Here is a 20,283-nt window from a genome sequence, read left to right as displayed (position 1 = left end):
TCTTTGCTTTGATTTATATTACATTATTTTGTCCCTTTCATCTGGATTACGTTGATGGATGTCCAACAAAGGGCTCTGCAGTGCTGGAGGAGTGAAGGCCGTAAGCTTCCTACACTTCAGTGGAAGTTTGCTGTTGGAGCAAAGAAGTGAACCATGTTGAGAAAACCCAGGAAACTATCTTCAACCTTCCCTCAGGTAGAAACGGCTCTCTTCGCAATGTCACTCCTGGCATTTTAAGAGGAGGCGCAGTGAAAGAGTGACAGTGGACTAAAGATGTCTGACCTCAGCCAAGTTGCAGTGTACTCAGACTCTTCGGATATTTATAAGGTGAGTGACGCTGATGAGATGGATGATGGAAGGTAATGAAAGTGTTGCACGTCACAGAGTTAATGAGACATTTGGCAGGAGATTGGTCATGGTCCATTGTGCTCATCAAAGAAACTGACTATTTTTGTCTGAATAGCTGCCTTTACACTTCATACTTGACACGGAGTGAAAGGTTCTTCCTTTTTATGGGCACTGTTTTACTTCATTTTAAGCCACATGGACCAGAAACGCTGCAATTCCAGTTTTATTTGAGTGTCGGCTAGTTCACAGTTATTGTCTTGCATTGTGCAATCCTGTCTCTTAGCTGATGTGAAGCAGGTGGTCTTTTTAGGCTGTACACGCACACTTGTCTCTCATGTGTGCATTATTAGTGTAAATGTCACTGTACTGTATAGGTCAGCAGAAATTAGGCGATAATAGCACATTGGATTTACCCACATTTCCCATGATTATCTTCAATCAGTTGCTTAAAAGTGGCTGTAATCAATATTCAATAACAATGTATCAAATAACAATGTGACAGCATGATTAAAGGTTAATTCAGCTCATTGTTTAACTGTCCAGCTCACGACTGAACTGTTTTGGTTCCCTCTTGTTGCGTAAGTTTTGGCCACAGGATTTAGTTGTGTTAGCTCTAAAAACCCTCTGTACACTACGTGCTCAGCACCAAGCAGCAGACAGACGCCGTTACGAACAGCTCGCAAACACAGTGGAGCATTTGGCTGTTAATGAGCCTGATATTTCCCTCCTGCAGTTGGTAAAGGATAAAAACAAAGTGAAACATTGTGAATATTGAGCCTGTACACGTCAGGTGGGCAAACTCAGGACTCTAAAGTCGGTCCATAACTGCTGGATGTGTGAATCAGAAATATGATATGTCAGTGTAGTACAAGTGTAGCGTGCCGAGTTCACAGCTTGAGTGAGAGGAATTAGACAATAAACTGAAAATTAAGCTAGAAAACTATTCCAGCTGTATCTAGCTAAAGTTTGCAACCACAAGCTACCAGTCATACCAGTAGGCTGTGGATGCAGAAGCCCTGAGTGTGTTCACATGAGCCGAGGTGTGTTTCATTGTGTTCAACTTTTCATTTGAAACAGGAAGAATATATGTATCTATTTCTTTAAGTAACAAAGTTTCATTGATAGTTTGATTTCCACTTCTTTCTGTTCTGCTTTTCCCCAGAATGTGTTCTGCAACCCTGCCTTTGAGCTGGAGGGGGAGCGCGAGGAGAAGGTGGAGGGATTCAGGACGTCCTCGTCCACCCCCGAACCAATCAAACCGCCAGCAGCTAGTGAGTCGACCAATCAGCTTGCTGCTCTCTGTGACTAACCTTGAACTGTATTATGTGTACCGGTAACATAGTTGCATCACTTAAACTCAGCTGGTTTCAGTCCAGATCTCTTGAGGAATAGTCAGGCAGTGTTTGTAAAACATGGTTAATATAGCTGACTGTAAGCATGGATTAAAGGGGAAAGCCACCAATTTTACACGTCGAAGATCAGTTCGCTTGTAATGGCTAATCCTACTACTGGAGGAGCTTTCCTAAAAACAGAAGATAACACTAATGATGTCATAGTGATCTCATCAGGGTTATCTCAGCTGGTGTAGAGGTTTAAATACACAGGTGAAATGTAGGGTTCTGTGTTTTTAGCGCTCGATTACTAGGAACTAAAAGTATCTCTGCTTCTGCTGCTTTGATTTTGATGATTCTTTTCTCTTTCACACATTTATGAGAGCAATTATACCTAAGTAAACAATCAAATTAAATAGAAAAAAGGTCCAGAAGTTTATTTTAAGCTTCCATTTTGATTTATTGTCAATTGTGAGAGGGAAGCAATTTCTAACATGGTTACAATATTTCTTAAAGCTAAAGAATTAAGATCGACAACATATGATACCATTCTAATAACCAATTAGGTGTTCAAAGAAATCAGAGCGTTAAAATCATGTCAGTAGCAATGAAGAGCTTCTTCGTCCTGTTACATACCCACATGTTTATGTTCTGTGTGCGCTTCATCATTCAGGCCTAGGCTGGGGTCTGTTTGGTGTGTGTGCGATGCGTCTGCGGGCCCCGGGTGGCTGGGGATTGGTGGTGGTCTCTGCTGCTGCCCTGCTGCTGTTGGCAGCCATTGGACTGGCACTGGCCCTAATCCTCACACGTGAGTCACTGCTGCACCCCTCATCTGTCATCGCAATGAAAAAGAAATGCCTCACACGGATTTAAAGAGCAGGTCAAGTGATTTTATAAATTCAGGTTCCATACAAACATAACATACAAACTGAAAACATAAAGAATCATGGTTTTGCTAATATCACTCTGTTTGTGCTTTTACTGGAAAGGTACTGGGGAGGTTAGAACAAAGGATATGTGCATCTTTTTGCTTTATTTATTTCTGAGCAGTACAGGTTGACTGTACTGTCTAAAACAAGCCTCTTCTCTGTGATTAGTCATTCTGTCTGTTTCCGTCCCTGATTTAGAGATTAAAGGCCAGGCAGTGGAGGATCAGCTGTTGTCCACTAACCCTCCAGACCTGCTGAGTGCAGGAGACGGGGCGTCCCACACCTTACCCACAATCCCTGCCAACAGGAGTCAACTGGACAGTACAGCTGCACCACAGCCCGCTAGGATCCCACCATCTGAAACACGTAAGAGATTCAAGCAAAATGGCTGTTTATATTGTAATTTATTACACACAATGTGCAATTTCATGTCCATCCTCATCCAATAGAATCGTCTTCTCTGTCCTTTCCATCTCTCAGGCTGTGGAGGGGTTTTGACTGACTTAGAGGGCAGTTTCAGTTCTCCAAACCACCCCGGCTCCTACCCTCCAAACTTGCTGTGTGTGTGGGTGATCCGAGTCCCACCCCCTTCCCTGGTCCAGATCCACGTTTCCTCTCTGGCTGTAGAGGGACCATCTCCCTGTCTGTTTGACTGGCTCGAGGTGCAGGAGCAGATAGAGCAGAGCTCTGTGGTCACCAGGTTGGTCAGAGCTTTTCACTCAGAAAGGGTGTTCCTTCATGTGTGTACTCACTCTCACTCTGGAGAAGAGAACAAAAATGCCTGCAGTGTTTTATAAGTTTCTATCCCCAAGTACTTACAGTGTTTACAGGACTTAAATACATAAGCGGAGGCAAAGTATGGCTGTGTACTCTGGTAAACACACATTTGGGTGCATAAAAACAAGAGAATCAACTCAAATTAAGCCGTATGCTTGTCCCAATTGGTCCATTTTGTGAAACCAGCTTGTCAAAGCAACTTTTCTGTACATGTCCTCGTTAAAGGAGCATTATCTGGGTTGGTGTCATTACCCTAAATTGCTGGTAGATGGCACCAGAGGTTTGTATACAACCAGAGAGCACTTCTAGGCACTGAAAGCCTTTTGGAAAGATTTCAATGCATGAGAATACGCTGACCTTTTTGCTTACTCGCATTCTTGGAAAGTGTCGTAACATGAATCATGAAATTCTACAAAAATGTTACACAACTTGCCCACAAATCCTTTCGAGAATTTACTGTGCAAAGTTCACACTCAAGTGGCAACTCCAAAGCTGTAATGTGGAGATACAAGCAGTTTATTCAAATGAAAGGTTAAGATTATTAAAAGTTGTTTCCTTCCCGCCTGCAGGTTCTGTGGTAACGTGGCGCCACCAACAGTGAACACAAACAGCAGCACAGTGTGGGTCACCTTCCACTCTGATGGCAGCATCTCAGGCAGCGGCTTCACTGCACAGTACAGGGCCATTCTGCCCGGACACAGTTAGTACCCTGTGTGTGTGTGTGTCTGCAAATACATGTACCCTTACGTTCATGATCATTTGCATTCATGTGCATCTGTGTGTGTATCTTCTGTGTGTTTTCTCAGAGAGCTGCTCCAGAGAAGAGTTTATGTGCGACAGTGGCCGCTGTCTGCTGCCTGTGTCTGTGTGTGACGGCCATCCGAACTGCCATGACCAAACAGACGAGGCAAACTGCAGCCATAAACACAAAGGTGAGAACTAGAGCTGCAACAATTGGTCGATTCATCGAATAGTCGATTAAGACAATTAGTAGCCAACTGTTTTGCTCATCGTTCCATTCTTCATGCATAAACATCAAACATTTGGTTCCACCTTCTTAAATTGTTGTTTCAAAAATATATATATATTTTATATATCATAAATATAAGGTCCTGCTGCCTTCATTTGTTATTTATGATAATAAATGAAGAGTCTTTGGGGTTTTGACTGTTGGTTGGACAAAACAAGCAATTCGAATACATCACTTCAGGCTCTGGGTAACTGTGATGAGCATTTCTCAGACATTTAATAGACTAACGGATTAATCATGGCAATAATCGACAGATTAATGAAAATAGTCGTTTGTTGCAGCCCTAGTGCAGACAAAGTTAACACTGGCCATTGTTTCTACCTAACAAAACCCTTCCACAGAATGTGGCGGGCTGAAGAACGGGCCGTATGGTTACCTGTCAAGTCCAAACCATCCCAGGCCTTATCCTCACCAGCAGGTACATTTGTAGCCGCATTAGACTGTGTGACACACTCCAAACTGGCCATTACATGTGTGTTTTTTTCACTCATCTTATGTTCTCCTGTTTCCCATCAGTTGTGCATATGGTATTTGTCTGTTGAGGAGGGTCAGGTCATCACACTGAGCTTCAGGAACTTCAGCCTGGAGACTCAGGATGTGTGTGAGTTTGATTACGTGGAGGTGCACGACAGCGTCGATACTGGAGCTGGGAGAGTGCTGGGAAGGTGAGACCCACATTTACAGAAACTGTCGCTTCCTGTGTTTTGAGGGTAAAAAAATGTGTCAGACTTTATGTGAGTTATATAACCACAATGTTCTGAAGCAGCTTTTGTTTGTCTCAGGTTTTGTGGTACCACCTTCCCTCCGGACCTGACCTCCTCCGGCCCCCACATGACTGTGGTGTTTGTAGCTGATGAGGGAGTGGCTGACAGCGGCTTCAATGCAACATATCAGGCTGTGTCCGTACTGGATAGTGAGTTCCTGCTATAGTAAAGCGAATTCATATTTCATCAAAGAGCTACTGGTGCCTTTCTTTTTCCTCTAAACTTTCTTTTCTTTGCATGTCCTTCCTTCTTCCTTCGTTTTACTTCCTGTCTCTACTGTTCCTCTTTCCTTTATCAGAGGCCTAAATTCTTTCTTATTAGAGCACTTTCATCCTTTCCATATGCCTCCTCCTTTGCTCTTCACATTGTGATGTGTTGCTTTCTGTAACCCTCTCTTGCATGTTTTCCTTATTTAAAAGGGACATGTGGTCCGAGCCAGTTTGCCTGCAGTACAGGGGGATGCCTTCAGCAGCAGTGGTTGTGCGACGGATGGAACGACTGCCCTGATGGAGCAGACGAACAGGGCTGTGGAAACTCCACCTACCCTCCCTTCAGTAAGCCCCCGTTATCTCTGACCCCGATCAGAGTCTCGCTAGAGTGTAACAGATACTGTAGTTTTTGTTTTGGTGTTGAAATCGCTCCTAAAACAAACAAAAAGGAGAGGTCACTAGCAAACTCAAAAAATAACATAAAAAGAAATGTTGAGGCACTTATCAATCATAATTTACTTTGCATATTAGAGACTCAAAGTTGTGGAAGTTAGAAAATAAGCACAGGATTGATTCCTTTTCTCCATGCTCTCAGCTTCATCGTGTGAGTTCATCGAGGTAGAGATGTGTCAAGGTCTGAGCTACAACCTCACCTCATTCCCAAACATCTGGCTGTCCATTGCTGATCAGAGAGAAGCTGCCACACTCCTGCGACAGTACCGGGTAAAGAAGCTACCCTCAAAACTTTTATTTCCTTGCTGCTGTTGTAAAATCCTCAAAAATGAGGCCACTTGTCTTGAAAAAACACACTAACAGTCCTACATTAACTGGCAGCTATGGTTTCTTTTAACTGTCCAATTGTTTCAAGCCAAAAGTTCAACCTCACACACTCCTCTTTTCTCCATCTTGTCATCCAGGTGCTGATGGAGCTGGCGTGCTTCGAGCCCTTGCGCAGGCTGGTGTGTGGGATGTTTTTGCCCCAGTGCAGCCCACAGGGTGGCGTCCTCCAGCCCTGCCGCTCAGTCTGCTCCTCTGCCGAGAAGCAATGCAGCCAGGCCCTGGATCTCTTCTCCTTCAGCTGGCCCTTCAACTGCCACCTCCTGCCTGACTCACAAGACCCCATGGAGTGCTCTCTGCCTTGATGCTTCAAGAGTTTGAATTTTCAGTTGCGTTGTTCCTAAGAGATGAACTTCTCCACCCAAGTCTACTTTGGTGTTTGAGGACTGATGAGCCCGCATTTCACAGAACTGGATACTAATTTTCTGGACACAGCATTCAGGAGATGTGTTGTAGAACACATTTTGACTATAGTGTGACTGCAACTCTCATTACACACTACTGCCTATAAAGTCTGTGGTGCATGCAGACAAATGTGGCGCAGCAGCTGTTTTTAAAAGCCTTTAAGTATGTAAATGAAACAGGTTTTTGCGTGATTCAGATACCAAGACTAAATGAAAGTGTTGCATCTCCCTCTCCAGTAGAAATCAAACTGTTATAAATTGTCTTTTTGCACTATTTATTGCTTTGATGTCAATCATGTAAAAACTGATCTCACAGATGAAGAGTGAATGAATACAGAGAATACCTTTAAAATAACCTTTATTGCATTGTTCATCAACACACCACATGATGTGCTTATATCGTTTCAGTGTTTATAACAGTCTTGATTTGATTGAGCGTGAGATTAAATGGGCATCAGTTGAATAACACTGGAAATTACAAAGTCTCTCACAGCTGTGCTTTGCTGAGCCCACATGTTAAAATGCAAGAAACATAAGACTCATGTAAAACCTATGTGGCGAAAGTTATCTCACTGACTCATTGATTTAACTTGATAAAATCTGTTTAATTGGTAACTGGTGGTACAGAAGATTTAAAGCTGAATTAAAGAAGGATTTGTAAGAATATAAATAAAGCAGTTCATAATATATACTGATACTGTTCAGGTAAGAATCAATCAGGTGTAATAAAGCACTGACACTGCTTCTTGATGGTGCTCCATAGCTGTTCTACAAATTTATGGCCAAGACTTCCAGCCCCCGGTCTTAATCGGTGACATCAGCACAGCTGGCCATCATCTTTATACACCTGATCCATTCAACACAGATTGTTTAAAAAAACACGAGGCTCAGAAGTTGCACAAGTGGAAAAATCCTTTTCCTGAGTCTGATACTCCCTGAAAGGAAATTACCTTCATAAATGAGAACAAGTGAATGAAACCATTTTGTGTTCACATTGATTCCTGATGGGATTTTGCAGCACATAGCTTGACTGCACGTTTGACATAATCAAATGTTTGCGCCACATGGAAGATTTGCTGAAGTACTGTACATTGCTAAGGAGGAACAATAAGTTTCAGGGTATGGTCTAGGGCGACAGCTGTCAGGCCCCACACTCGATGCTTCCCGTTACGAAACACAGGGAGGGTGTATCCATACTTGTCACCGGTGCGGAAGTGCGTGTAGCCACGGTTTTGAGGGTTGCACAAGTGGGACAAGGACAGGGTGAAAATCTCCTCCACCTGAGACAGAAACAGACCAGTGAAGCCCACTTTCAACTTTGGTTCTAAGCAGAATCCAGATTTTTTCAGTTTTTAAAGTTTAGATTTAAAAAGACAGAAAAGAAAAGAAGAGAAAAAATTAACAGCTGATGAAAGCTGTAAGCTGGATTAAACTCTGGGTGCTGCAGGACATGATATGACCTTTTGTGCATGTTATAAAACATGATTCGATAAATAGGTTAAAACATCTCCACTATGTCCCAAAAACAAGACCTCCAGTCATTTAGACACGTGGAAACCATTTAAACCAAGTAAAAAAAGTGCAACGACTGTACCTCTCCAGGGTTTGGTTTGAAGGATAACTCCTCTAAGGGACCAAGGTTAGCCAGCACAGGAGCAATCAACATCCCTGACTGGTGAGAGAGACAAAAGACAGAAACAGTGTCACATTCAGACACAGACTTAGTACGAAATGTTCACATTTAGTAGAATGAAGTAGGATGAACTCAAGCCACGTTTTAACAGCGACTAGAGTCTGTCAAAGTGACACAAAACAAACTCTTCCTTTATTTATTATGAAGATATATTAGTCCCTGGCCTAACTTTATGGTAAAACCCAAGTCTGTTCGTAGTGGACATGAAGAGTGTCTCTAGCCCTAATGATGCCACATTTAAGGCTCGTGCTGGAACAATGTATCAATGGAGTTGCACTTGACAGAATAATTTGGAGTTTTGGGAAGGCTAGTAAAAAATAAACAGAAAAAAATTAAAATAAATTGAGCATTGATAAAAAAAATTTAAAAAAATGTTGTTTAAAAAGGCAGCGGAGTGTTTCTCCAACATAAAGGGTTAGGGCCATCGATGGTTCACCACCATGGGTTTTACAATTCAAAATTCAAAAATCAAATCATAAGATTTCCCCATGTGGTGCACGGCTTAAACACTTTCAGACATAACAGCACTCACCATGTCCCTGAGAGGTTTCAGGATACCCCAGACCCTCTCTGCTGCCACATTAACACCCAGCTCCTCCCTGGCTTCCCTCAACGCTGTGGCCACCACATCTCTGTCTGATGGATCACTCTTTCCTCCTGCAAAACTAGAAATGATTGGAAATGAGAACAGATGCCGTACTCTACTTAATACTTAATTTAAAGTGTAGCTTATTTCTATCCTTCGTCTCACCTGACATCTCCCTTGTGCCGTCCCTTCAGTGTGCTGGAGCGCAGAGTGAAGAGAAATGCCGGCTCGCCCTCAACAGAGCAGAGAGAGACCAGGACTGCCGCACATTTCGCCTGGTTCTTTCCCTGGCTCTGACTCGACGCTTTTCTCCCCTTTTCTGCCTCGTACAGCTTCGAGTTGGGCCCCAGCTTCTGTCGACACCTGTTTTCATTCCCTAGAGATAGACAGTCTCTCCAGGCTTCTGCCACGAGAGGGGCAGCCTGATGAACAGCTCTGGTTTGGTGAAAAGAGATGCTGGAGGGATGCGGTGTACTGTCAAAGTGCTTCAAAATCCATGGCTGATGTGTTGACAGGCTATAAGGTCTAACAAAGTGCTGTCTGTGATTTAAATGACATTGAGGGTTACACTGAGTCTTATTGGTGAAACGGAGGAAAGGTTGGCTAACGTCCCGAGGACTTCTCCGGGATTGAAGGCATGGTGTGTTGATTAAACAGTCCTGGTAAGTGCTCACAGCTTTGAGGTTTTGACCTAAACCTTCAGTGCATTGCCACGATTCAGACGCGTGTTTTGCCTTTGCAAAAGCAGACACCTGAGGGGGGTGATGATGGCTGGACAAAATGGCTTTGGACAGGAGGTTTTGAAATGAAGCCTCTCTCAGCTGCCGATTATCACAGTCCGTACTAATTAAAGGCAGCTGTGTCGAACAGGATTCAGTGTCTGTGGACAGTGATGACCCCTCCTTACGTCCATGGATGCCTTCATATCGCCTCTCCTTCACTGCTGATGCGCTCTGCCATCTGGCACCAGTGTGCTCAGAGAAAGCAGCAAGGTGGGAGTCTCTCAACAGCAACAATGGCCTTATGGGACAAGTCAGGATCTGAGGGCCCCTAAACATCCTGTAAAAACAAATAGAAAACAGACAAGGACAGTCTTAAAGGCACCGGTTAATGAGGCTCCTTGTGCTCATCAGCCATTTACACCACAATGTGATGTGAAGTTGAGTCACTCTCACACCTGACTCCACCTGCACAGGAGGAGTGATTACGTGTTGGAGAACCTGTGAGCAGAGGGGTCACAGCTGATCCGAGCTGAGAATCACTACTGTAATGCGTTAACCTTCAAGTGTTTCTCAAAGCTCTCAGACTGAATACATTCACGTTAGCTTCAATTCTCCAAACCAACCAAGTTCAGCTGTTAGTCCTTAAAAGTTTACTGTAGTTAGTCCATCACTTCCATCCCTGTCAAACTTTGGCTTACTAGCTACAACTGCTAGTTAGTTAGCAAACGTAACTACGTTGACAGTCTAAGAAAGAATAACATGCGTCAAAGTGTCAGGTTTGTGGCTTCTCAGCTACCGACTAGGACTATGAAAAGCTGTTTTTGTAGTCGTCAAGACCATCTTAGGCTCCAAAATCAGCTGTCGGAGTATACGCTAACTAGCCGGCTAACACATTAGCATAAAACAAAGCTAGGTTAATGTCGTATCCCGTTACTTAAATTTTAATTGTGTCAGTGGCAAGCGCTGGACACATTCTACACGAAGTCAAGACACACGCCGCTAGCCCATGTTCAGGATCTACATGTGATATGAAAGCGGAAAACACTGACCTTAACATTTGAATAAACCGCAGCTAGCCTGTTGCCCAGCTAGCAAGCCGGCTGCCACTAGTCAATATGGCGCAGAGCAGCTTCGTGCGCGTCAGTGTTGCCCTCACTGCGTTATGATGACGCCAAACTTCCTTTACAACTCTTCCACTTAGCTTGTAATTACAGCGAGTAAATGTAGGGTGGAGGTGAGGAAGAATATTTACATTATTTACACATTAAGTCATTGGGGGGAAACCCCTCCATTGTTTACAGTTTACATCACCAGTCTCTCAGAGGTGAAAAACCAGTCTGTCCTCAATGGACTTTGCATTAACCAAGACTAAAACACATGTCATTGTAGTTTTAGTTTCCAAGCAGCCTAACGTCACTGTCTGGCTTAAATTCTGAGCATTATACGATTTCATTGTTGGTAATAACTTTTTCTAATGTTTTCACACAAACACAAAGTTGCCATTTATTCAAGACGGCTACAATTTTCCATTTGACAAACTGGGAAGCACCGATGACATAAGCGAGAGAAACTCCTCACCTCACCTGTTCTACCAGCCCCACCCTGAGCCTGCCTCAGTTTTTAAGCATGTCATTCATGTGAACTGGCATTTCAGCCCAGCCATCCTTGGGTCTCTTTGCTTTAATTTCTTAGACTATCCAAACAGGGAACCTTGAGGTTTTCCAGACATCCAGGTCTGACCTCCAACAAAACTAGCTCATCCTTCACCGTTCCAGCCGGCACCACATGGCCTCAGCCTGGTCTGAAGAGGACACCTTTGCCTGCCCAGTATGCCTGGACACCCTGAAGGATCCGGCCACTCTACCCTGTGGACATTCATACTGCTTGGTTTGTATCCAGAGCCACTGGGACAAGGGACACGGCAAGGGTCAGTACAGCTGCCCTCAGTGTAGGCAGGTTTTCAACCCTCGTCCCTCGCTGGCCAAGAGCACTTTGCTGGTGGAGGCTATGGAGAAACTGAGAACCAACAGCATCAAGCAAAGCCCCTCCACAGCTGCCTCCTCTGCCCCGCCATCGATGCCTATCTACCTGGAGGTCCTACCAGATACAGTGCCGCGTCATGGCAGCATGTACCCTCTGCTTCCCACAGTGGAACCTAGACCCTGCCCTCAACACAACCGTCCTCTGGACCTGTTTTGCCATGAGGACAAGGAGTGCGTGTGTGAGGTGTGTTGCCAGCATGGACACAAGGGTCACCATGTGCTCAAACCACAGGAAGAGAGGACGGAGAGACAGGTATGTAATGGACAAGGCAAATATCACCAGGATAATATCATCAGTGCTCGTTAGTAGGTTTTCTCTAATGTTGGTCTTGGTGTTTAAAATGAAATACAGGTGAATCCAGAGCTGTGTTTTCCCAAGTGTAGCATTTCCTAAATGTAGCTGAACTTGAAGAACTTGTAAAACAACTGCCTTTTAATGTGTATTCAAAGCCATGTGTGTTTCCTGGCCAAAACATGTTGCAACATCAAAAATGACTCATCAAAAAGTGCCATAACTGCCCCACAGTGTGTGTGTGGCCCTCTTTTTTATACTAAGCCATGGATGATGTGTGTATGTGTCTGTGTGTGTCTAGAAAGAGCTCGTTGAGATGCAGGTAGACGTACAGAGGAGAATAAAGGAGACTGAAAAGAAGCTTATCGAGATTCCACATGCTGCTCGCCAACACAAGGTTAGTTGTTGTTCGATGTTTGGTGTAGAAATATTTGCACTAAGTCACAATTTCTTCAGTTATCATTTCCTCATCCTTGACCTGTGCACTCCCAGGCCTTGGTACAGGCTCTGCAGCAAGAGAGCACAGATTTATTCTCAGGGCTCATCAAGAACGTGACTCTAACGGGCGACGAGGTCGGGGAGCTCCTCAGCACCCATGAGACCTCCTTAGGCAGCCAGGTTGAGGGGCAAATCCACAGCCTGGAGCAGGAGGTGGCACAGCTGCGCTGGAGGAGTGAGGAGCTGAGCCGGCTGGCCGACATGCAGGACCACATCTGCTTCTTGAAGGTAATGAGTGTGAGGCAGGGTGTTGCCGGTCACTGGGTGAATAAAAAATAAGGTTCGGCATCAACAAAATTAGATTTTTATTGTTAAACTTTGTGTAATCTGAAGAATTTTCACGTCCTGGAGCCGCTGGGTCAGATGGGTGCCACGGGAGAGTCAATACTGAATCAGGAGGAAGCAGCTGTCGCCTCTGTGCGCTCAGCCATGAGAGAACTACAGGAGTCCATACAGGACCTCTGCAAAGCCAGCCTGGCCAAGATCGTCACAATAGGTCAGTACTTCTCTTCTCTTCTCTGCTCTTCTCTTCTCTTCTCTTCTCAAAACTTTCCTTTTCTTTTGTAGTGAATCAAGACCCTGAGGCTCGAGCAGTTAATGGTGCAGCAGCAGCAGCAAGCACTACAGCAGCTAACATCAGTGGGCGTGCCACAGCGCAAAACATAGGTAGGGTCACTTAAAATCAACCAGAATTTCAAGCTGAGAACAAGTAGGTTTTGGCTCTTAAACTGCAGAAAAGGACCCCCTCAGATGTGTTTCTCACAATTCATCCACTCTCCTGCTGCAGTGTATGAAATGATGACAGACCCTCCACCTCTGCCACCTCCACGACCTCAACGTAAGTTACCTTGTAAACGTCATATCTTTGTCCCCGCAGTGTTAATATTTAGCTTCATCTACTCATTCTTTTTTCCCCCAGAGCACAAAGATTCATCCAAATCTCCATCTCTACATCCTGCAGGTCTTCATGGTAAGAATAAGAAAGCCGGCTACAGTACATGAAAAAAGCGTCACTTACGTTAGATGTCATGTAGTTGATATTCTATTTGGTTTCCTCTCTCCCCTTCTCTCTGGACATGAAGCCTCAGCCCCTCCTCCACCCTCCCCTCCTCGGCCTCATGGTAAATACAAAAGCATTAGGATCCTGTAGATGGTGTAACTTTTGATCTCTATTTGATATTCATTTTGTCATTTCCTCCTAGCGACGCCTGTAACAACAGTGGATCTCGTAAATCCAGAACCAAAGACGAGAGGAGAACTGCTGAAATGTGAGTCTATCACACTCCACAATACGATTATAGAACTCGTGTTAAATCCTTTGGGCAGCCCAGAGTCTTGACTTAAAATGCATCCTCTCCCTTCAGTTCGCTTCGAACCCACCATGGATCCCAACACGGTGTATCGCCATGTGCAGCTGTCAGATGGAGGTCATAAGGCCAAGATGCGGGCTGAGAACCTGAACCCAGCAGACCATCCTGAGCGCTTCCACTTCTGGAGACAGGTTCTCTGCAGAGAGCCCCTGGCAGGCAGCCCTTACTACTGGGAGGTGGAGTGGACCGGCCAGAAGGTGGATCCTTAGACGTTAAAATGGGGAAATGGGTGGCTTCAACTAGACATGTGCTTCATATAGTAGTGAATGGAAATCATTGCTATATTTAAGAATTTAATGTAAACTTGATGATGTTACCAGTTGATTCAGGGTCCTGTTTGCTCAAATGGCAGGTATGAAACAGCTCTCCGGCCACAGAAGAGGACAGTCTTCTTAATATTTAAGAGCAAAACAGAAGTGTCACATCATCATAAGCAGTCTGTCCAAAATAAGCTGGACTCCAGTATTATATCTCTTGTCCCATTTCTACACTGTGATATAAACCACATTTCCTTTTAACTGAACCATTCACCTTCAGCATTTGCACTGCAAAGGGTACCTTTTTATAAAGTCACATTTTTAGCAGCTTTTAATTTTCCAATAACACCTGATATACATTCTTTATTTTGAGCCCATATAAGCCTTTGCAGATGTTGTAAACACCTGGATCAGCTTCCTGTCCTTATCTATTTTTTTTTCCCGTCCCACCACACAGGTCACCATCGGCGTGGCCTATAAGGAGATCGAACGTAAAAGTTCTGATGATGACAGCCGTTTGGGCCACAACGCTCTGTCCTGGAGCTTGTACTGGTCCGGGACCGGCTTCTCCTTCTGGCACGATGGCCAGGAGAAACAGCTGGGCTCACCTAAGGCCCGACGGATTGGCGTCTATCTGGACCAGCATGCAGGGATTCTGGCCTTTTACAGCATCGCCAGCAACCAGGCTGATCTCATCTACCGGCACCAGTGCCAGTTCACTGGGCCACTGTACCCAGGGTTCAGGTTCTGGGCAGGGGTAGGAGCAACAGTGACTGTTTGCCAGTTGGATTGAGTTGTATATGAGTGATTGGGCTGTTGTTTTTTTGAGACAACCTGCTTGTCCTGTTGGAAGCATGTGACATTATGAAATTTTAATAAGGAAGTGAATGTGTTCTTGCTCTTAAGATTCTTGTGATGAGGAAACAAAAATGTTCAGGAATGTTTTGTTTTCATAGTTGTCTTTTTGCACCAACCTGTACTGATGTGATGTAAGTGATCTAAAAATGTCTTTGTAAGTTAATAAAGGAGTAAACAAATATAATCTATTCATCTTTTTCTTCATACTGTGTTTTTGGAATGAAGGTTTACATCTCAAAGCATTTAAGTTTTGTCTGTTTATTGTTTCAGTGACCCTCAGTGTAACGTGTGGATATCATAAAGACTAATACAGTTGTGCAATGATGGAGTATAACTCAGTACATTCACTCAAGTACTGTACTTTAGTACAATTCTGAAGTACTTGTACTTAACTTGAGTATTTCCATGTTCTGCTACTTTACTGGCACTTTATACTACTTTATACTTCTACTCCACTACATTTTAGAGGCAAGTATTGAACGCTTTACTCCATTATTATATTATATGATAATTTAAGTTACTAGTTACTTTGTAGATTGCTATATCAAAGACAAAACAGCACATTTTAAAATTACTTTAAAATATTTAGGGAATAAAAAAACAAAACAAAAATCCACTGATTCCAATCATCCAGATAAATGCTGAATTTCTGATCTGATAATCAGTCGAACCACAGTATACATTATATACATGTGAATATATATATATATATATATATATATATATATATATATATATATATATATATACATGTATAATTGACTTTTGTGTACAGTAACTGACACAATTACTTTTTGATATTTACCAGTACCAGAGCAGCCTACTGCTGACCTCGGTGACCTGGATGCTTTTAAACTTCATCTCCATTCTTAAGTTATCTGTTACATCTTTCGTATTGTCTTGTGGATTTGGTAAGAACTATTTGACATTCATTGGTCTTTGTCCAACCACTTATTTCTCTTGACACAGCTAAGATGTTATTAATTGAGTCGATAATTGTGTTCAATCAGAGATTTATTGTAACTGAAATTCTCATATTCTCACTCCTGCACTCGATTTTTGAGAGTCGTTTTGCTGCTATTACAAGCATAGCCTCGTTTTGTGCGAAATTCAACACTATTCACAGGAGGACAATGAAACTATCGTTTTACAGGTGGTGGCGATGGTTTGTTGTGTCCTGGCCTGATTGAAAAAGTTGGACAAATAATGAAGATATAATGTCTGTTGGAAGCGGCGTTCATCCAGGCTGGCTTCTGGGTGCAAAATGTCAATTAAAAAGTCATCTGATGGTTTGGAAAACAATACTGCAGTATTCAACATATAGTGGATTGATGAAACACATGAATGTGCTCCTGTTATTCCTCTTTTGAACAGGTTTATGTGAACTGAACGCCACAGTATTTTCAGCTCTGCAAACTGACAGGTAAATCTATCTTTGATACTCAGATTCAGATCGATCACATCATCCCACATGGGGAAAATTGTTTGGTCCAGTGCTCCAGACACCACGAAATCCACAGTCAGAATAAGAGAACACAGCAAAAACATACACTGCAAACAAATACACTGTAATACTGAAAAAAGAATCAAAGACGTTATCTCTGTGTGCTGATGGGAACATTGAACTGTGTGGACAAGTCGCCTCGAAGGATAGGTGATACCTGACCTACATCTACAACACAAAGCCCTGCAGGGTGTGTGTGTGTGTGTGTGTGTGTGTGTGTGTGTGTGTGTGTGTGTGTGTGTGTGTGCGCGCGTGTGCGTGTGCATTTGTCCTACTCATAAAGAAAAGGTATACAGGTATATACATATACACGTATGGAGGCAATAAGGCCAGACTACAGGGAGGAGCTTGAAATCCAAAAGAGTCATATATATATAGGTTTAACTCTTGACCCTGCATCAGTCTTTCACACCTGTCTGAAGCCATCATCACTTGCCAGCCCAGCATCACCATGCGAGGTGAGACTAGATATAATTAGCAAAAACTTCTGATTTATTGGTAAAATCTTCTCAACAGTCAGTGTTACGATTCTTTCTGCTTTTGCTCTTCTTCCCTCAGCCATAATATTCCTGTGTCTGCTGGAAGCAGCGTTCAGCAAGGCTAATGAGTTTTCCTGGAATGGAGACAATGAAAATGATGTCAGATCCAGCACAGAAAATGGTGAGAGATTTTTCTGATTAAGTCAACTCATGGGACATCGTCTGTGTGTTTTCATCTCATCTGTAACCTGCTGTATTTGTGTGTGTGTGTTCAGCGTGTCTCACGGACCAGGCGTCGTGCGGCTGCTGTCTGATGCAGCAACAGGTACACAGGATGAAGGAGTTCTTTAACATGAGCCTCAATGAGCTGGAGAAGGAGATGACGAAGACAAAGGCCATCCTCAACAAAGTCAGAGGTGAGATTAAGTGCTTGAGTAAGACAAACCAGAAAAGAGTGAAGGTCATCAAAACACCCTAATAAATGAAATACTTCTCTCCACACTTCATACAAACTTCATGTTTTGTTCTTCCTCTGTGCATCTCCAGCCAGCCGCAGTGCCTTCTCCGTCGCTCTGACCAATGAAGACAGTTTGAAGTGCTTAGGCCCCAACCGTGACGACATGATCATACCCTACAAACACGTCTTCATCAACCTGGGCGATAACTACAATCCGGAGACCGGCATCTTCACTGTTCCCCGCTCCGGTGTCTACAGCCTCGCCCTCACCATCTTCAGTGACGCCGGCTCTCCTGGTAACACCTTGGCCGCCTGCGCCTCACTGCAGGTTAACGGCAAAGTGGTGGCCGGACCCAGAGAGATAAATATGCAAGACCAAGAGGACAGCTCCACTATTGTTGTGGCCGTCCACATGACGGCTGGTGACCACGTGGCCGTCAACCTGCCCATTGGATGTTTCCTCTGCGATGACAGCAGCCACTATAACACTTTCACTGGTTTCCTGCTGTATGCTACTGACTAAGTTAGGGAAATGGAGCTGCTCTGGGTTTTGTAACGACTTTCTCTACTGATTTGAGTCAGATATTTGAAACCTTTGTGTGGTACAGTTGTGCTTTGTAGCCCTTAAATTAATCTATATCTCCTCTATTGTTCTCTCAGTCACGATAATCTCATCTTTGTATTGCTTATTTTATTTATCAAAATGCTGTATGTCCATGTTCTGACTTTCCTCATAACTGATTCATGTCAAACACTCTGAGTATCTATGCTCTTATGAGTGTCAATCTGTCACTTGCTGATTTTACATGATTGAATCTCTAATGAAAATATGTGATACATCTAAAATGAAATATAAATAAATCAATAAATCAGGATTTTCAACAAAAAATTACGAGCTGGCTTGTTTTTATATCCACATGGTACACTGGAGAGTCAAGAGTGATTTAGCGTCACACCACAGAATAATGTCAGATTCTAGATGGACGGTTTAAAAAAGAACAGAATTGATGCAGCCTTTGTTCCATGCAATCTTCTTCCTCGTCAACACCTGGTGCCCACAATGCAATTCAACCGCAATGGTTTGTTCAGAGATTCGGGTGTGTTATGCTAGCAGCGGCTAATGTAGCCTTGAGCCTCTAGCCTCCAGCAGAGATGAGGCTACAGAGGTCTGTTTCGGACTCCACGCCCTCAGAACTGTTTCATTTTCAAACTCGTTGTCTTCAGACCCAACAGACACCGACTCAAGTTAGATCACACTAATGATGCCTATGTGATAGAAAAGATATAAAATACATTGATATAAATTGACTAAGGTGACACCACTTATCACTAGTTCACAAAGGTATTTATACAACATAAAAAGGCATTGATGGGTTTAATTACTGGAGTTCCCCTTCAACAGTGATGCCCAAATGTAGTAATTGTTGGGATAAACGCTCCCTGTGATGGCTTATACTACCGAACGGGCCAAGTACTGAAAAACATTTGAAGAAAAGAAAGAGGCAGAGAGAGCGGCCGGAGTATACATGGCCCGAATGTGAGGAGGGCCCGAAAGAAACTAGAATGAATAGCTGAGGATTTGGGGAGAGGCCCGTAGAGAATGGATACGTAGAATACCAAGAATTTTTATACTGCGCCCCTGTTAGGACTAACACTTATAGACAATGTATACCTACAAGCAAACACAACCTAACAGGCATTTCTTTGGACTGGCTGGCCATGTTGTGTTCAGATCCAGCACCTTTATGCTATAGGACAAGAGTTCTGTCACTCTCACCCTACGAAGATTCATACTGTATGTGACCGGAAGCAAGTGAATTTCCTGGCTTAGAGGCTAAACATGACTAACTCCTCCAGGTGCTACAGGAGAGTAGAGCAGCAAGGAGGAGCATACAGGGGACACAACAGACAGTGACAAGGCTCTGGACCCTGAATATGACAATGGACCGGCAGAGAAGCTGTGTCAGCAGGTGCTAGTTGAAGATTGGACAGGGGACTAAGAACTGTTTCCTGCTGACATGACCTTAACTGCTATAAGATGGGTCATATGTAATGAGTAAGAAAAAACTATTTAGCAGAACCAGAGAGGTCATCTTTTTTTGTCCAAGCTGGCGACCATTTTAGTCACTGAAAATATAACGGTGGCAAATGAGAGTCCAGCAGGATATCTTTCTTATCACTCCCTGAGACGGACTACCCACTGTCTGAGAATTAACTCACAGGGGCAGGTAATTCACATCAGCAACCCACTGGATCTGTTACTAATAGGGGTGCACAATTGCTTTGTTTTTTCCCAAGATACCAATAACCAATACAGATATGGTAACCGTTAATTTTACATTTTTGTATTTTTCCTAACCTGTGGTTACACCTGAGGGTAAGAAAGGCTGAGATGTATTGAGCAAACATAAATGATTTAATATTCAATAGCTCAGAAAGGATTTGTTGTGTTAAAACTTGTAGACTTGCCAATAAAAGTACAAGTACCAATAAAAAGCTGATCATATACATTTTCCAATATCAGACCATCGCAGGTCATTCACCTGCATTTACAAGTGTCTCTTATCTCATAGAATAAAAGTGAATGGTGGGCGAAGATTTACCACTGTTAATTACAGGCATGTGTGACCGTGCCCTCAAATTTCAGTTTTTGCCCTCTAAGGGGAAATAGTTAAGCCACCCCTGCTTTAAACCAATCACAGTCATCTTGGGTGGTGCCAGACTTAGGATACAGCAATGGTGCCCTGCAAAATAGAGTGAGGGTGGACTTGTTTTGCACGCAGGGTGGCCAGTCCTGGTATTACAATTTTGACTTTTGACCTCCATGGCAAATTTCAGGATTCTAGGACAAAAACTGTGTTGGGGACATTTTTGTGTTATGTGGTTACATTGGTTG

At 43.4% G+C, this 20,283-nt stretch overlaps 4 protein-coding genes across 5 annotated transcripts; 3 read left to right on the top strand and 1 right to left on the bottom strand.

Annotated features, from left to right (window-relative positions):
- The first annotated feature begins 262 nt into the window (after window positions 1-262).
- mfrp (membrane frizzled-related protein) lies at window positions 263-6,778 on the top strand. Its single transcript, XM_084350660.1, has 13 exons — window positions 263-327; window positions 1,511-1,619; window positions 2,353-2,487; window positions 2,807-2,974; window positions 3,089-3,308; window positions 3,955-4,085; window positions 4,192-4,317; window positions 4,757-4,833; window positions 4,932-5,080; window positions 5,198-5,328; window positions 5,599-5,733; window positions 5,984-6,111; window positions 6,306-6,778. The coding sequence occupies exons 1-13, from the start codon at window positions 274-276 to the stop codon at window positions 6,528-6,530; spliced, it is 1,788 nt and encodes a 595-aa protein (XP_084206786.1). The 5' UTR covers window positions 263-273; the 3' UTR covers window positions 6,531-6,778.
- A 192-nt stretch (window positions 6,779-6,970) lies between these two features.
- Window positions 6,971-10,784, bottom strand: nudt8 (nudix hydrolase 8). Of its 2 annotated transcripts, none has more exons than XM_084351168.1 (5): window positions 10,680-10,784; window positions 9,074-9,967; window positions 8,855-8,987; window positions 8,224-8,301; window positions 6,971-7,909 (listed from the first exon to the last, which is right to left on the bottom strand). In XM_084351168.1, exons 1-5 carry the CDS (start codon window positions 10,685-10,687, stop codon window positions 7,724-7,726), a joined length of 1,299 nt encoding a protein of 432 aa, XP_084207294.1. In that variant the 5' UTR covers window positions 10,688-10,784; the 3' UTR covers window positions 6,971-7,723. The 2 variants fall into 2 exon arrangements, with proteins under 2 accessions (XP_084207294.1, XP_084207295.1); XM_084351169.1 differs by lacking the exon at window positions 10,680-10,784 and adding an exon at window positions 10,086-10,634.
- A 16-nt stretch (window positions 10,785-10,800) lies between these two features.
- On the top strand, window positions 10,801-15,131 carry ftr86 (finTRIM family, member 86). Its single transcript, XM_084351167.1, has 12 exons — window positions 10,801-10,864; window positions 11,323-11,925; window positions 12,266-12,361; window positions 12,457-12,690; window positions 12,796-12,958; window positions 13,030-13,128; window positions 13,250-13,300; window positions 13,382-13,432; window positions 13,545-13,583; window positions 13,665-13,730; window positions 13,827-14,029; window positions 14,547-15,131. The coding sequence occupies exons 2-12, from the start codon at window positions 11,416-11,418 to the stop codon at window positions 14,880-14,882; spliced, it is 1,848 nt and encodes a 615-aa protein (XP_084207293.1). The 5' UTR covers window positions 10,801-10,864; window positions 11,323-11,415; the 3' UTR covers window positions 14,883-15,131.
- A 1,730-nt stretch (window positions 15,132-16,861) lies between these two features.
- On the top strand, window positions 16,862-18,262 carry cbln20 (cerebellin 20). Its single transcript, XM_084350807.1, has 4 exons — window positions 16,862-16,909; window positions 17,010-17,111; window positions 17,206-17,346; window positions 17,477-18,262. The coding sequence occupies exons 1-4, from the start codon at window positions 16,903-16,905 to the stop codon at window positions 17,908-17,910; spliced, it is 684 nt and encodes a 227-aa protein (XP_084206933.1). The 5' UTR covers window positions 16,862-16,902; the 3' UTR covers window positions 17,911-18,262.
- The last annotated feature ends 2,021 nt before the right edge of the window (window positions 18,263-20,283 follow it).

The sequence above is a fragment of the Pagrus pagrus genome, assembly GCF_965226575.1.
Source record: "Pagrus pagrus genome assembly, chromosome: 4".
Taxonomy (NCBI): domain Eukaryota; kingdom Metazoa; phylum Chordata; class Actinopteri; order Spariformes; family Sparidae; genus Pagrus; species Pagrus pagrus.
Note: the sequence above shows the minus strand (reverse complement) of the source record. Positions and strands in the feature narration are given on the sequence as shown.

What these genes read in the sequence shown, in the direction of transcription:
- cbln20 (XM_084350807.1), top strand. An exon ending in CAGATCCAGCACAGAAAATG is followed by an intron (nt 17,112 to 17,205) that starts GTGAGAGATTTT and finishes GTGTGTGTTCAG; the next exon opens with CGTGTCTCACGGACCAGGCG. An exon ending in CATCCTCAACAAAGTCAGAG is followed by an intron (nt 17,347 to 17,476) that starts GTGAGATTAAGT and finishes GTGCATCTCCAG; the next exon opens with CCAGCCGCAGTGCCTTCTCC.
- mfrp (XM_084350660.1), top strand. Translation starts at nt 274, where the DNA reads ATGTCTGACCTCAGCCAAGTTGCAGTGTACTCAGACTCTTCGGATATT. An exon ending in GCTGGGAGAGTGCTGGGAAG is followed by an intron (nt 5,081 to 5,197) that starts GTGAGACCCACA and finishes TGTTTGTCTCAG; the next exon opens with GTTTTGTGGTACCACCTTCC. An exon ending in GGCTGTGTCCGTACTGGATA is followed by an intron (nt 5,329 to 5,598) that starts GTGAGTTCCTGC and finishes CTTATTTAAAAG; the next exon opens with GGACATGTGGTCCGAGCCAG.
- nudt8 (XM_084351168.1), bottom strand. An exon ending in CGGCACAAGGGAGATGTCAG is followed by an intron (nt 8,988 to 9,073) that starts GTGAGACGAAGG and finishes AATCATTTCTAG; the next exon opens with TTTTGCAGGAGGAAAGAGTG. An exon ending in TCAAACCAAACCCTGGAGAG is followed by an intron (nt 7,910 to 8,223) that starts GTACAGTCGTTG and finishes TTTCTGTCTCAG; the next exon opens with GTGGAGGAGATTTTCACCCT.
- ftr86 (XM_084351167.1), top strand. Translation starts at nt 11,416, where the DNA reads ATGGCCTCAGCCTGGTCTGAAGAGGACACCTTTGCCTGCCCAGTATGC. An exon ending in AAGAGAGGACGGAGAGACAG is followed by an intron (nt 11,926 to 12,265) that starts GTATGTAATGGA and finishes GTGTGTGTCTAG; the next exon opens with AAAGAGCTCGTTGAGATGCA. An exon ending in TGCCACAGCGCAAAACATAG is followed by an intron (nt 13,129 to 13,249) that starts GTAGGGTCACTT and finishes CTCCTGCTGCAG; the next exon opens with TGTATGAAATGATGACAGAC.